Source organism: Elgaria multicarinata, chromosome 3 (assembly GCF_023053635.1).
Source record: "Elgaria multicarinata webbii isolate HBS135686 ecotype San Diego chromosome 3, rElgMul1.1.pri, whole genome shotgun sequence".
In the NCBI taxonomy this organism is placed as follows: Eukaryota; Metazoa; Chordata; class Lepidosauria; order Squamata; family Anguidae; genus Elgaria; species Elgaria multicarinata.
This window is the reverse complement of record NC_086173.1, coordinates 59,489,713-59,506,684: the sequence shown is the minus strand read 5'-3', so window position 1 is coordinate 59,506,684 and position 16,972 is coordinate 59,489,713. Positions and strand designations below refer to the sequence as shown.

Below are 16,972 nucleotides of genomic sequence, written 5' to 3'. Positions count from 1 at the left end.
GATGTGAGAGACTGATAAAGTCATACAGAAAATGATTACTTCAAGTTATTGCTGCTAAAGGTGGTTCTACAAGCTATTGAATCATAAGGTGTACTTACTTTTTCACACATGACTTCTCCATTTTGGCTTTACTTCTGTTAAATAAATCATGACACGGTGTAATATGTCATGTGTTGTTGTTCATCTGAGGTTGTATTTACCTATTTTTTAGACCTGCTAAGGAACAGATGATTGTTATGATGTCCTGATATGTAAAATCATACAATTCCAAGAGGGTGTACTTTCCTTTTCACATGAGTGTATATAGGATATTGATAATGTCTTTTAAGCTGAAACCAGCACCTTGGATTGCCCCCAATAGCCAGGCTAACACTCTTTGTGCAGGATTTTGGGGGGAACTTTCAGATCTATGCTCCACTTACCTGCTGTCTAAATAATCCAGTCCAGGAAAAAGTGCACCATGTGGATCTGCAGCATGGGCTGATTAGCTATGAATGATCCATGGAGGCTGGATCCCACTGGTGATCGTGTCTCTCCATGGCGCAAGGCTTTCCAGCTATCATCATCATTGCACAGCCACATCCAATCATCAACCACAGCCAGATGCTGCATTGTGCAAGATTAGCTCTAGGGCACTACTATGAGAGTGTACTGCTTCACATAGATTCATGAGGCCGGGCCACACAAATTAGTTCCAGCAAATGACTCTGACTTGACTTTATTGATGGATTTGTTTCCAAAGTACAAGTGAACAGGTCCCTGCCCGGAAGGCTTGGCATCTATAATTCAGTACAGGGGAGGCGGGAGACAGAAGTGTGGACAGAGTGAATGGCGAAAGAATGTTGCATGTACTTAGACTTAGTTTCAGTAGCACGTGAAGACTTAATGGGCTGGTTCAAACTATTTTGGCTGAAGCAAGGATATGCACGTGCTCTAACCCACGTCTTTTGCTACTTTTTTGCACATGTGTGCACGCACACACACAAATACCCTTTGTATGTGTGATGAAATAAGCCAAGAAGCTCCTATTAACCAAAGCTTCCCATTTGAACCAGGAAATATAGTTAATGGCTTCTAAAGAAGCCGGGATTTTGAAACTAACTTTAAACACACACATACAAGTCCTCCAGCCAGCCCTGGGAAGGAGGAGCATTTTGGGGAGAGGGTAAGTCAGTTTGCACCCACCCCATTCAAAGACCAGATCTGTGGATCCAATCTACTATTACTATTTTTTTATTATTAAGAACTACTCCCTACCCACCCTAGTCTGTTTAGGCTACAAAACATGTGTGCCAGTTATATTATTTTCATTGCACACATACAATTCTTTCCATTGTTAACAAACTACTCTGACATCTACAGCTGTCTAAACATACATTTTCCCCCACCTCCCATTACCTCACTATGTTTTGTTTTATCTTATCACCATGTCTTTTATATATTTTAAGTCTAGTTCTTTTGCTCTGACACCCTATTTTGCCTCTCCAAGATTTGGAGAAACCCTTTCTCTTGCCCTCTCATGTACTACATGGATTGGCACACTGGTGTAAATCAACAGAAACAGAAATCAATTTGCTCCACAGGTCATACTCAATAGCTCTGTCTTATGCAAGTCAACCCAGAAGTAAATCTAATTGAGTTCAGTTGAACTTACTTGCAGGAAAATGTGTCTAGGATTGCAGCCTAAATTGACCTATTTTTTTAAGCAGAAATTTTGAAACCAAAACATTGTGTGCATGAAGTAATAATAATAAAAAAACAGCTTGATTCAGATAAAGGGTGGGCTGAAAGTGAATATCAGGGCTTAGTGTGGTTTAGTGTGTCATGTGAACCATGACTTAGCATGTTGTGTGAACCATTCCTAACCATGGTGACTACATAACCATGGATTAAACATGCTCACTAACCATTTGCTGCAGAAGGGTTAGCACAGTGGTTTTCAACCTTTTTTGCTCCATTCCCCCCTTTCACCATTGTTCAGAATGTAATTCCCCCCTTCCCAAGATAGTCTAACTCAAAAGGTGCATTCGAAATAATATGCATATGACCTTTTATTTTTTTCTATATTAGTCCCATTTAAAGGGGCAATGCAAAGCATGGCCACTTTTACATTCTCAGCTCCCATGCTTTGCATTGCCCCTTTAAATGGGAGGCTTGAAACTTCTAGGATTGCGAGGGAGGGAGGGAAAAGAGAGCAAAGGCCTGGCTTTTGCAGACGACATCACACTTTTCTGGGAAGTTTTTAATAACGTGTAGGAAGACATAATCTATAGGACGTCATACTTTGCTTAATAGTGGTCCCAATTCTCCCCCTGGAACCTTAAAATTCCCCCCTTGTTGAGAACCCATGGTTTAGCATGTCTGAATGAGGCCACTGTGATTTGCAGTAGGTCTCCAAGGCTTTCTGACTCCTAATGGCTAAATTTGTTTTTTAAAAAAATCCTGTGCTACAGCCGACTTTGTACTAATCACTTCTCTCTCAGCTCCAGTATACCTCACCTGTAAAATGCATACTACTTTATTGCCTTTGACCAGGTCTTTGTATATCTCTTCTCTCCAGTATTAGAGTTTTGTGGGGGGTTTGTGCAATTAGAACAAAACAAAAAGGGAAAACAACAACAGACAAAACTAACCAAAAGAGTATAACAAAAACAATGCATCAGTTCACAGTAGCTATTCACAACACCATTAGTTGAAGAGAGAAAGATTCAACACTTCTGCTTCAGTTATGGACATTAGTATCAGCAGTCCGTATATAAGCAACCAGATGAAATATACGTTGAAATGCAGCAAGAGCTGTAAGATCTTCAGATCACTGAATGATAGGTGGAGGGTGTTCATCCTTTCAAGCTTGAATTATGAGTCTCTTTGCAACAGTAAGGGTGCTCAGAGTCTGCTTTTGGTTGAGTATTGTGATCTGTAATAACTGAGATGTAGATTTGTACTTGCATTATGCATGGGGTGGGGTGTGTGTGTGTGTGTGTGTGTGTGTGTGTGTGTGTGTGAGAGAGAGAGAGAGAGAGAGAGAGAGAGAGAGAGAGAGAGAGGGAGGGAGGGAGGGAAGTAAGTAAGTAAGTAAGTAAGTAAGTAGCTGACTGGCTCCCCTCCCTGAGTCACCATATTATATTTGGCTCTGCTCTCTAGAGCCAGAGAAGTGCTCTGTCCACTGTTTTGCATTTGTCACTAGTTGGTGGACCTCTGGATGCTAATAAACACAAAGTAGATGCCACAGACCTGTTCTCTGCTCAACCCTAGATTAAATGACTGATTCACTTCAGGTGAAATGTTACATTCAGTGGCTCCATTCAGAAGACACCTTAAACCACAGCTTTAATCATGGTGGTTAAGCCAGAAAGCTGGGCTGTGTGCAGAAGACACCTTAAACTACAACTTTAACCATGGTGGCTAAAGCAAAACACCTTATTCACCATGGTTAAAGCCATGGTTTAAGGTGTCTTCTGAACATGGCCTGACAGTCTGGCTTAACCACCATGGTTAAAGCCATGGTTTAAGGTGTCTTCTGAATGGGGCCACTGTTTCTCAGTTGGGGTATAACTATAATGCTCATTAGCTTGGATGTAATTCCTGCTCTCATCCAGATTTCCTTTACCTTGCAGTCTCCCTGCTCCTTCCTTATACAAAGCTGCACTGTACTGCATTAGACCATTGGTTCACCTAAGCCAGTAATGTTGACTCAGGCTGGTTGAGGCAGAGGTCTGTCCCAGCTCCACTGTATGAGGTCCTGTTTTAAGTAGACTGAATGAAACCAAGACCTTGGACATGCAAATCAGTTGCATTTTGATACCTTCCAAATGTTTTATAGTACAACTCCCATAAATTCTGCCCATTGACCATGGTAGCTGGGGTTTATGGGAGTTTTAGTCCAAAACATATTAATCCTAGGTTGTCTACTCCTGAACTAGGCTATGATTGCTCCCTTCCATGTTTGTCATTAGTGCATGGGGTGGGAGGTGCAGATTAGCTAGGGTGACCATATGAAAAGGAGGACAGGGCTCCTGTAGCTTTAACTGTTGCATAAAAAAGGGAATTTCAGCAGGTGTTATTTGTATGCATGCAGCACCAGGTGAAATCCTGTCTTCATCACTACAGTTAAAGCTGCAGGATCCCTACTCTCTTTTGTATCTGGTCACTCTACAAAAGAGGGCAGGGCTGCTGCAGCTTTAACTGTTCTGATGAGGGGATTTCACCAGGTGCTGCATGCATACAGATGGCCCCTGCCGAAATTCCCTTTTCTATACAACTGTTAAAGATACAGGAGCCCTGTCCTCCTTTCTGTATGGTCACCCTAGATTAGTACACCCTGGTAAGCTAATTGGGGCCGCTGGTAAAGTCCTCTAATTGCAGTCCTGTTCGCCTGGCAGTCTACATCTGGGCAGATAATGCGTTATTTATTACCTGTTTATATTAGTGACACTTTAACAGCTCTTATCTGCCTGGAGCTACATTCTTTAAAGCCCAAAACAGTGATGAAGGGCCTGAAGGAACGTGTACAGTGCATGGTTTTTTTGTTTTTTTTAAGAATTCCCTGAGATAAGGAGGTATTTAAAACCCTTGATGTGTGTTGCACTGAATCCCTCATTGGACCACATAGTGGTCTCAAAGATGTTATCGTCCACTCTGGTTGTTCAATTTAAATGATGGTCACTTTTGTGTGCGTGCTGACCAGTCGCAAAGGTGGTTTTGCTGAGCTTGCGTGCTGTGGGACTGTGCAACTCTGTGGGTGATGCAACCATCCGGACTAGGCAGATCATGGAGGTCTTCCCCATGCAACTGGCACCCTGCCAAAGGCTGCTAATCATGTGGGTGAGCTCCATGCAATCTGCTTGGACCAGGTTGTTGTATCGTTAACACTCAGCCTCCACCCATATAGGATCACGTCATGGAGACGTGGCTTCCACACAGCTGTGTGTGACATGTGGTACAGTACTCTCTGAAAACACAGTGTTTCAACACATTTTTGTAAAACACACACACACACCATACCAACATTTGTCTGCACAATTCCAGTAAAGGGAACATTTCCTGCTCAGTAAATGAAACCTGGTGGAAGGCATGGGATTCCATCAGGCACCGAGAGAAATCAGACATTGTGAATACCTGGAAAAGGTAGCACAGTGTTCCCAAAAGCCATTTGTTGGAGCAGCTAGAATTGTCCCTGGACTCCAAAGCTTGGTGAAATAGCTCCACAACTGTTGGACATCTCAGATATGCTATCATGTGGGAAATCCTCTTAATTGGATGAGGAAATATGGCATATTTCTCTGGTTTGAGACTGGGAAAAGGGAAAATGTTAGAAGAGTGAATTTTTCTTTGCTTTTAGGGGTGTTCTGACTGAGCTATTGATTTAGGTGTAACGGGACAGCCTGCCCTCATGAAGCTCATCTGGCTGAAGTTCTAGGGAAGCAGAATGTATATGTGGGAGGAGTTGAGGCTTAGTCAGGACACTGGAATGTCAGCTGGCCCTTGCTTTTGCAAAACATCAATCCATATTGGGGCTAAAATCCTAGGCAGAAAATCCTCATTGGTTGGAAAATCCTCATTGAGACCAAGTAGGTGTACATGGGATTTATTGAATCTCCCCAGGCCGATCAATAACAGTGAATGACTTCTACAGCCTTGATTTGTCTGATCCTAGGATGTACTTATCAACCACTGTGGGACATACTGTGTATGTCCAGTTATCATTATTTGTTATACATGGTATTATATGTGGTTTGTGGGACTAAGAAGGTACAGCCATCCTAATCATATATACCATTCTTTGCCTAATGTCACATACTTGCAATATGAACAAATCAATCCTATTATTTCTGTTTCGGTATCCCCAGCAGTAAATAGGAAAATTACATTTCATTGGACTTTGCCTCCAACCCAACCTTTTTTAAAAAATCACAGCCTAAATATTACTATGTTCTTATTTTGTAAACAAAACATCTACTGAAAAGACCAAGAGACAGGGCAACCTTGAATAATTGGGCTTTGGGGATAACTGGGAGTTCTGTTTACTAAAGCTTACATTGAAGGCAGAATAACAGAAAGCTATCACTAAGCAATTTTCGATTACAAGGGTTTTACTTGGGTATAATCAGGAGGTGTCAATGTTCTGCTTATGAAAGTGAGCACTGTCAGAAAGCCAACTCTGTAGGCGGGGTTTTTGAATGAACTGTGCAATATTAGGTAAATACTGTATGTTATCCAGATGTCATCCTTCTTCCCTTGAATCTCCAATGTTTTGCAAAGAAAGAAGTTCATGGGACATATTGAGGTTTGGATGTCTAGAGCACAGAGAACCTGGTTGTATGGTGGTGGTGGTGGGAGACAGCAGGCAGTACAGAGTGCACAACACACAAGCCCCGCGATTAACAGAAACTGCATCCATGGCCCCTCTTGTACCCAGAATTTTACTTTATACACACACACACACACACACACACTTCCCTCCTTTCTCTTTCTTGAAGGCTGGAATGAAAGAAACAAAGCTAAAACTCTCCAATTGAGTAATCTGAGCTTGCACTAGAAAGTCAGATCACCAGTTTGCTGGGTTTTATGCCTCCTGGATGTAGTAGTACTACTACTAGTAAGAGCTGCAGTGACTGAAAGGCTTCCTGTGTGTGCAAATCCAGCCATCCTTGTTCTCAAGTGGCCTGCTCACTTTTCAAGTAACTATAAATAGGTAGAGCTGATCCATTGAGTTAAGCTAACCCCACTGTGTCCCTCGATACCAGCAGAAGCAAACTGCCATACAGAAATGGGGCTCTTTAACATGCCTGTGTTGAAGCAGTACTGTTGTGGTATTTTGAGCGTTCATTGTAGTGTTTTGCAAGGACACTTAGCCACCCACAAGGCATGCAAATAGCTTAGCCTCTGACTCAGGCATCAACGATGGCTTTGACTGAGCTCATGCTATAAGTCTCCTGACTTTTGACAGCTGTGGTCAAGTGCCTCTCCTATGGTCCTAAATGGGAACAAGGATGTTGCTTAAGATACCTATTTATTTCCTATATATTTTTGCAGCCGTTTGGCAACCTAAGCTCAGTTGCAGCCAGTTTGGACCTTTCCAGAAACTGTTGTTTTCCTACTGGGGACTGTACAGTAGTCATTAAACCACCCTGCCAATGTCACACCGTGGCTCAGTTTGGACAACATGTTAGTCAACGCAGTGTGAAAACTCCACTCAATGATTGAGTTTTTAGGGGTACTCCCCACACAACGTGTTCTAACTCCACCATTGTGTGACTGTGGGCTACCGTGGAGTTCAGTAAAACTATTGTGAAGTTTGATCGATAGTTCCTCGGCCCTCTCTCCTCCCCTGGGCCTCCTGATGGTAATAAAACAACCAACAGTCTAAAAACATAAATACAAAAATACAGGTTAAAAAGCACAACCAGGATAAAACCACGCAGCAGAAATTGATATAAGATTAAAATACAGAATAGTAATGGGTATTATAATTATAGCTTATAGGACAGAACACTTCATATGGACAAGTTAGTACCTTGCAACTCACCAGACATAACAGTTATAGACAAAAAAGAAAAACACATGCACCTCATTGACATAGCAATACCTAATGACAAAAATGTTGTAGAAAAGGAAGAAGAGAAGCGAGAAAAATGTACATCACTGGCCATGGAAGTTAAAGAACTATGGCAACAGGAAAAGCTCACAATTATTCCGTTAGTCACATCAGTCACCAGCATCACATCAAAAAACTATATGGAAAACCTTCAGAAACTGGGCCTACCGAAAATACAGCATGACTTGGCAAAGCCCTTCATGACCATCTAGAAAAACTGCCACCAGCACGAAAATAATAATAATAATAATAATAATAATAATAATAATAATAATATAAATGAATTAATAAATCATTTCTATATTGCCCTATAGCCAAAGCCTTCTGGGCAGTTTACAAAAAGTAAGGATCCTGACAGGTAATCAATTGCACAAAAGTTTTGTATCTGAAAGTAATTGATATTGTAGGAATAATCTTCCTTTGGAGTAGATGGCAGATACTAGCAAAAGGATGCTGAAATGTCCTCTAGTACAAAGCGGGGGTGGGTGCGTTGTAAAAATAATAAATGCTCAGTTGAGTAGCTTCATCTCACATTTGACTTGTTGCTTTATGCAAGGCTTATCATAAAGAAGAAAAAGATGTAATCTTGAATGTAATTTGTCTTCATTGTCTTGAGCATGGACTACCGCCATATCCAATTAAGTTAAATGTGTAAAATATCAAGAGTGGTAAGCAAACTCTGGAATGGAAAGAAATGGTGCTATTGATAATACAGCTGCTGCACGATTAGGAGAACAGCATTGGTCCGCTGGTTCAGACCAATATGGTGCCCATCACTACATCTCGTGATAGCAGATTCCAGAGTTTAACTATGAGCTATGTAGCTGGGTCCACACAACACAATAACCCATCATAGATTATTGTGTTGTTTGAATGCAGCAGATTTTCTGCAGGTGGCTTGTTAATCATACAGTGTTTTTTTTTGTTGGTTTGTTTGTTTTTGTAGAAAAAGCCACCATGAGAACCCATGGTTTGTTGTTGGGTTGTTTAGGGTGGTTAACAAGTCACGTTGTATGGTGAACAAGCCACGCTGCATGGTTAATAAGCAACCCTGTGGAAAATGTCCTGGATTCAGACAATGTGGTAACCTGCCCTGCAGAAAATGCACTGCATTCAGACAACACGTTAACCCATAATTCAGCAACAACCTACACTGGATAGATTAGTGTGTTGTGTGAACCCAGACAAAGTGTTTTCTTTTACCTGGCCTGCATCTCCTACCACTCAGCTTCATTGAGGATTGTGAACCAGTAAGCAGTGGTCTCTGTATTGTACTTTGATAATTGGGTCCAAAGCATTGTGGGGGTGTTAGCAGGAAGATTTGGTTGGAGGATGTACAAGCTGTCACAAAGCTTAGGCTGCTCTTTCAGAAATGACACAGAAACTGTGAGAAAGTTCCTCCTTGCATGCCTGAGGCTGGATTTGCCAGAGGCCTTGACTAAGTTACCTTTCTGGTTACCTTACTAGGGAGGAACATGTTTCCCCAACAGGTGTGCCTGAAGGTACCCACTCCCAGTTGATCTGTCTTTTGTGCTTGACCTTTATTAATGCAGACCTTTGTTGTTAATACAGGGATATGCTGTAATTTCCATACCAAAAAGCTAGAGAAAAATGGATCATTTCTATTGATTCTTATTGATTTGATAACTGCTTTGCTATATCATGTTCAACAGCTGGAGGAGCTAGAAGTTACTGCTGTGAAAAAAATGCTTGTAGAAATGTGATCTCTGGCCAGTGTTGCCTAATAGCTCCTCTGTGTTCTGTTTTCCCCCCCAGAATGGCTGCAGTCTGTCCAAGCTTTGATGATCCTTTCCATCATCTTCAGTGTGTTGTCTTTATTCCTGTTCTTCTGCCAGCTCTTCACTCTCACTAAGGGTGGACGTTTCTACCTTACTGGCATTTTCCAGATCCTTGCTGGTAAGTAAAGGGGAGTGGAACTGTGTATCTTCCAATATTGCGAAAAGAAATCTTCCAAGAAATTGTTCCAAGGCGGAACAACGTGTAATGGTGGAAAGCAGGATCACTCCAGAATAGCAAAGAGCCTCCTGCTTAGATGAGAATGAATCAGAAACATAGAATAGCAGAGTTGGAAGGGGCCTACAAGGCCATTGAGTCCAACCACCTGCTTAATTAGTTCAAAACGGAGCCCCGAACCAGAGCACTAACTCTGGACAGCCTCAGTGACTCTCATCTTCACAACACAATCCTATGCATGTCCACCCAGAAGTAAGTCCCACTTTGTTCAATGGGCTTTATTCCTAGGGAAGTGTGTCCGTTGGATCGCAGCCTCCATTAACCAAGTGTGGATGATAACCATAGATAATTAATTGCCCTTCTTGAAAATTTTGTTTGAAGAGCATTGATTATGAGAACAAGTCAGAACAGAGTCTTCTATTTTGACAGCTCTTCTCCTGTATATCATTTTTTTTTTAGTATCTTGTAGGGGGAAAAAAACTTTTTTTCCCTTCCACCCCAAGTGCCTGGTTTCTGTCTCTCACCAAATAATGATTTATCAGCTTTGTAAAACAAAGGGGACCTAAGTTGCTGCCCAGGGCTGCATCACTGGCAAAGTTCATACATGCCCCTGCCTATTCCCAAACCCTGCCCAAGCTTGGGACCAACTTCTGCACCTCGATAGGGATTACTTGAACTGAGGTTATGTCTAGAACCATTTCAAATAGAAATCCTAAGCAATGGAGCTGGCTATCAACAATGCTGAGCTGTGCAATTCCGAGAGAGAAGAGAGAGTGGGTGGGTTTGTGTATGCTGTACTTCAGGAGGGTGGGTGTGGGTGCCTGCACCAGAAAGATTTTTAGGAAGTTACTGGGATACTGGCTCCTTCCTGCTCTTATGCTGATGCTCCCATATGATCTGCCAAAAAGCAAAATTCATTTGAACTTCCTCTGAACATGTGCCATCGCCAAGGACCAAAAGAGGCAAAGTTGGGGCAATAAATACAGATCATCACTTGTCTACTTACCATGAAAAAGCTTTTATCTGCTATTTTTTTCTGTGCCAAGCTCCTGTTAAAGGCACAGAAGCAAGACAGATTAAATACAAAAACAACAACGGGCAGCAGAGTAGGATAACTGTACTGCTGTTGCTCCCCACGAGGAAATTGCAGAGTGTGCTGTAAAGATGATTTTTATCTGGCCCTTGGAAGTTAACCTTGAAGACTACATATGTTTGAGAGAATGTGAGACAAGGCAATCCTATTCCACTTCTTGGAGTAACATTAAGGTTATGTCCGCAGGGCATTTTTGATGGCTCTTGAAAGTGTCTCCATTGCATACCTGACCCCCATAATCAAGTCATGTTGATGTCCTTGAATTAGGTCTTGGATCTGGACAGAAATTGAAGTATATATTGGTAGTCCATGAAGTCATTTCATGAGCATGTCTTCCTCAAGGATGTTTGGTTAATCGCTCTGTCAAGGATTTAGTTAGCCATCAGCCTTGACTTCTCACATCCATATTGAATAGGATGGTGGAGGACAACCTGTGAAATGAGCTGGGTTGTGGTTGTAGCAAACTGAAGGCCTGGACTACAGAATTTATCATGGAAACATTTCATTCCCCAGCAGTAAATGCTGAGAGAATAATACCTAATACATGAGCGGACCAACTGTGCCACATGGCAGTGAAAACTGTAGCATATCTGGATAAGAAAAGAAGAGGGCCAGAAGACCTTGTTGTGACAGGGGCCAGATCTACAACAAGCAGGATATAACAGTTTGAAAACTGTATGTGGAGTGTGTCACGGACCCCAACAGCTGTCAATACCAATTATAAACCATTGTAAAGCAGTAGTGTAGATCCTCCTCCCAGGGTCATTCTTGGCTGTCCTTCCAGGAGTGTCCCTCTGTCTCCCCCTACCTTGGTAGATTACCCCAAGGAAAAACAGGGCCATGTATGTAGTAAGTGCATCCTTTGCACTGGATATATGGCACACTTGCCAACCATGGACCAAATACTTTCCCAGCACTGAAGTACCATCAACTACCGATAAACAGCTCCACTTCCAAAGTCTGCCTGTTCCGACACCAGGCTCTGAAGGCAACTGTCGTGCATTTTTGAATAGTTCTTGTGTCAGTAGCCCTTCTCTCTCCTCCTCTTCTCTCTCTCTCTCTCTCACACACACACACCGGTCCCTCATCTCCCTGCACGCCAGCATAACCGTTGGTGAACATTCCACACCCCGGTTCCTAAAGAGAGCAGAGTCTGTTTGAGAACCTCAAGAGTGGGAGCCGTCTTGGCTTGTGCTCAATTCAATTTGCATTCCTGAAAAAAAAAAGGCTCACTTCTTAAAAGTCCCAAGTTTGCATTTCCTCGTAGCATTCCTGGGGCGCTGTGGATGTTAATCCATACCTTGTCTGTAGTTGCTGGAATTGATGACGGTTCAGGAGTCCCTCTGTAGCCTGCATAAGGATGGCCCCTGTTCATGTTTTCCCTCTTAGATATATCTGGCAGACTTGGTGAGAGAGCAAATGGAATCTCTGTTTTTGCTGGGGAGAGCATTTTGAAAGCCACCCCTGCAGGAGTGGGCGAGAGAGCTCTTTCCAAGCCATCAATCATTTCCTTTGGAGCAGCTCCTGCCCCCAAGGCAACCTTCTGTCCTGTGACTCAGCCTGGTGCAGCAGAGGAGCTGCCCGGTTTGTGCTGGGCGATTAGCCCACAACCCTGGAACGAAAAGGTGTTGAGGGCAGAACCTGACTCTGGGCAATATTAGTCCTGTTTCTGCTCAGTCTGGGCGTCTCCCAGTAGGAGAAAAATGCAATTAAAACTGAGTCTTGGGAGTGCCTGCAGCTTATATATTACTATAGCCTTAAGTAGGTCTTGACAGGAGGTAGTTTGGCAATCCAATTTAAGAAGAGTAGATTATCTACCTCCAGACTAAAAATCTGAATGTTGAACCTTCATTGATATTTATATTTATTTTGGAAAATTCACTGATGTCCACACATAATAATACGTCATATTCACAGGATACAACATGCCCTGAGTCATTTTTAAATCAGGGATGTTTTGGGCTGGGGATCTGATAACACTAGGTCAGAATCAATGGGTCCTGCCTGAAAAGAAATGGCAGGGCATCTTTTCCGAATATCTGTTTTCCCTATTTGCATTCTGGAAACCCATGTGAACCATTCCTAACCATGGTGGCTACATAACCATGGTTTAAACAAAAGGGTTAGTAGCCTAACCATGGCTTAGTGTGCTGTCTGAACAGGCCCTATGTAGAAAAGCATGAGAAGAACATAGGTGAAGATATCAGTCTCTTATAATTTTGCTATTAGCGAAACAGGAGATTGAGACATACAAATGGTGACCTCTGGGAATTTTATAAGATGACTGCCCCAAATTCATGTTGATCCATTCATTCATTCATTTGTTTGTCCATTCTCTCTCTCTCTCTCTCTGGAATATATACATCTCCAGGATCCTTCCCTGCTTGCTTCCACACATGCATAGTCAGAAAGTGAGTAGATAACAGTGTTTTTAGAAGAGGAAGAATACCAGAGGTGAGGTGACTCGGTTATTCCATTCAAGCTGGAACAGAGCTGGGAATGTGCTGGGATGGTGCTCCATTCTTCAGTGACTTCCTCTAGCTAGGTATCAGAGCTGAGTTTCAATTCGTATTGTCGGCTCAGAAGTGAGGCTTGTGACTTACTTTGCTCCTGCAGTGGTTGTACTCCCATGGGAGATGCAGCAGTTAACTCTCCCTCTGAGAACTTGGCTTCCCCCTCCGCACGCCCTGTGAAGCATTTTCTTTTCTCCCTCTTCTCCATCCCAACCCCATGTTGCGGCCTGTTAAATGCTTTCTGTAACTTCAAGCAGAAATAAGATCGCCACAGTCTCGTCTCTTCTGCCCAGCTCTTTCCATACACAATCCATGCTCTCTTGTCGAATGACTGTAGGTGATTTGTGGTATGCCCACTGCCCTCTTTTTCCATGCCACCCAGATCCAGAGACAATGGGGTTTGCGCGCAGCCTGTGGGCGTGTTGCTATTGCTGTGGGCCAGAGAATGGGAGCTGCATCAGCGGCTTGTGAATTCAACGCATTCCCACTCCTGCACTTTCTGCAAACAAAGGGAGCAGTGTGGAGGGAAAGAACAGCTCAAATATCACTCTGGTTAGGTGTAGGTGGTCCTGAGGCCCGTCGCGGGGATTTGGAACAGAGACTACTCTGGTGGCACATTGAGCAGGTTGTGGAATTGCTAGGATCAATGAAAAGGCCTTGTCCTGGGCAGTGAACAGAGGAGTCATTGTGTAATCCTGGCAAGCCCTGATGCTGGTCTTTCAAGAAGGAAGAAATAGTTCTAGAGCTGGTATTGCTGATTTGGCAATACAAAGAAGCTGAACTTAGTGGCATTACTGCAGAGGGCCCTGGCTTGACCCGCTCACACTTTGATCACCGGGGCTTAGGACACTGGAGGCAGCAGGATGGAAAAAGGAGAAGGCCGACTTTTTCATTATGAGCTGCAAGGCAGGTTTAATCATTATGCTGAGTATATTGCAGGGCAGAGCTCCAGCCTAATTGGGATCCCTGCAGAAACATAATTATTGGAGTGTGCCTCCATATGAAGAGAGAACTTATCCAACTTCCTCTGTTGGGCATGGTGAACTCCTCCCAGTTCAAACAAGGAGATTGGTCACCATTTTTTTCCAGTGGGGTAAAGCTTTTAAAATGACAGTTAACAACTGTGTGTGTGTGTGTGTGTGTGTGTGTGTGTGTGTGTGTGTGTGTGTGTGTGTAGAACAGAACCAATGTTCTCCATGCAAGGGGTGGGCAGAAAGTAGAGCTCTAGACATTTTGGACTTCACCTCCCAGCATTCCTGACTGTTGGTCACGATAGCAAGGGATTCTGGGAGTTGAAATCCAAAACATTTGGAGATCTACATTCTGCCTAGCCTTGCTTTATACCATTGCAAGTCAGAACTGTGGGGCTACTGGGACAGATGGGTAAGTTATCCCTGAAGGTTATCATGTGCTCTCCTCGGTTGACTTTTCTGAACAAAGGTCCTTGTGTTGCAGAATGCAAACATGCAAGGGATGTTGATGTCTTAAACATGGCTGACAAATTAATAGAATGTCTTGACATAAGTGATTGGGAGTGAGGTAGGAAGAAATGTTCGTTATAGGCTCATCTCTGCTAAATCTTGTATCTCTGTGGTGGATGTGTTTGCTTACGTTCTCTATCTCCTCCACTTCTCAGGCCTATGTGTGATGAGCGGTGCGGCCATCTTCACAGTGAGACATACAGATTGGCATCTCTCCACAGACAACACCTCCTTCGGGTTCACGTACATCCTGTCCTGGGTGGCCTTCCCACTGGCTGTCATTAGTGGGGTGATCTACATCATCTTGAGGAAGCGTGAATGAAGTGTCAAGTGAGGCCACTGAGACTAGAGCACTTGGGACAAGGAGGCGTTGATGAGATAGAAAGTGGGGGGAAATGGAAGATAACCAAAAACAAAACAAAACTACACACACACATACACACACACACAACCCAACAAGTAAAGAGAGAGAAAAAAGAAACCAAACTGAAAGAAGGGTTACTGTGTTCATTGAAGATGTATATAGTATCTATGGTTTAAAGAAAAACCTATTTATAACACTTTTTACATATATGTACATAGTACTGTTTGCTTTTGTTTGTTGACCTGCCGCCATGTTTAAAGCCTAAAGAAAGTGCCTAAGAACTCTTTTAACTCCTAACACTATAATTAGAGTGCCGTTTTTCCTTCCTCTGCTGTGGAAACGAATGGATCCCTCCTCCAGCGCTTTCCACTTCCAATCCCAAACCAAATATAAGCCAAGATAGGGCCTTCAGAATTGGCATGGTGTGCCACTACTGCACTGAAGTTGTCCGGTGCCCCAGTATGCCCACGTTAACCAAGTTATGGATGTAAATGCCATGAAGAAGGATGTCTACCAAAATGTAGATGATGTATAAGATAAGGGTAGGTGAACCCAGCTTCTTGGGATGATAGCCAATACGTGGTGGTGTACGTGAAGTCTAGCCTGTTCATCCTGAAGCTGTGTAATCCTGCCACCACTTCCAAATATGATCCCCTTGTGTGACAATCTGAGCTTCTTGAAGGAAAGGTAGGTTGTAAATGTCATCGTAGATCAATAACCAATCTCTCTCGTACCTCCAGCTAATGCTCATTTCCATATGTTAAATCATGTCTACACTTGCACATTTTAATATGGCCAAAGATCAATACTGAGGCTAAGTTAGAAGACAGAAACATCAAAGTAGGATGAGAATCAAAAATGAAGTGTGGTTTATAACTAGCGAAGTGGTCATCCTTCAGCCATGCCAGTTGCGGGGAACGGGTGGGGGCGGGTAGACAATGAGCTTTGTAAAATTACAAATGCTTTCCTCAAGAATAAGCTAAGGCATACAAAAATCAGTGAAACTTCCCAAGCTCCAGACCACCGTCCCATCCCTTTCGTTGACTCCTTTATGAAATTGAATACCAAAAATCTGTGAAATGGTGCTATCTATTTACCATTCCTTATATCGCTAAGCCATTTAACCTTTACTCACTGGAAAGTCAGATAACAATTTTGAGATAAACCATGGATTAGGAATGATAAATAATTCTGTGTAATATATATATATGCAACCTATAACTGCTTTTGTACTTAGGAAAGTTGCTATCGTCATCATTATTACTATTATTTTTTTAATAAAGCATTTATAACCAAGGTATTTTTTCCCCTTCTGGAAATGAGGGAAGCAAGCGTAGGATTCCCCGGAGCTCCTCTGTAACCCTTTTCTGTGCTTCCAAAAGTGTGTCTGGCAATGAACTGTACGGGCAGCCGCATGTAGATGTGTAAGCGGTGCTTTCTGATGCTAAGACTCCAGACATTATTATACGATTATTTTGCTTTGCTTTGCTGATTTTATACCAACTGTGTGGACTAAGAAGCAACAAAATAAAAGTCAGAATAACTCAAATGCTTTTGGCCTTCTATGGTATCTCTTTCTGCAGCTACAGTGGGCAGAACAATTGTAGGCCACCTGGGAGTGTTTGTTTAGTGCAGTAAGAACATAAGAGCCATGCTGGATCAGTCCAGCACTTTATTCACACAGTGGCCAACCAGCCATCGGCCAGGGATGAACAAGCAGGACATGGTGCAACAGCACCCTCCCACCCATGTTCAGGAACTGCCAGTAGGAATTTTGTAGAGAAGTGTCTCTGTTCAACCCATTGCATTTCAAATCACAGCCTTCATTGGAGGGGCAAAAGTGTCTGTATTCCCTTGATTTTCTAATTGCTGGGCCTTAATGGGCAAATGATTATAAAATGGTAGATGGAGGTTAGTTATATTCCTGGGAGGGTTGACGAGAGGCCACGG

At 42.8% G+C, this 16,972-nt stretch overlaps 1 protein-coding gene across 2 annotated transcripts in view; it reads left to right on the top strand.

Annotated features, from left to right (window-relative positions):
* Nucleotides 1–16,571, top strand: part of PMP22 (peripheral myelin protein 22) — a 40,822-nt gene extending 24,251 nt beyond the window's left edge. For both annotated transcript variants that reach the window (XM_063120418.1, XM_063120417.1), the window contains exons 4-5: nt 9,374–9,514; nt 14,814–16,571. In XM_063120418.1, coding sequence (XP_062976488.1) covers nt 9,374–9,514; nt 14,814–14,980 — 308 coding nt within the window. In that variant the 3' untranslated portion in view covers nt 14,981–16,571. The remainder of the gene's footprint in view (nt 1–9,373; nt 9,515–14,813) is intronic.
* The last annotated feature ends 401 nt before the right edge of the window (nt 16,572–16,972 follow it).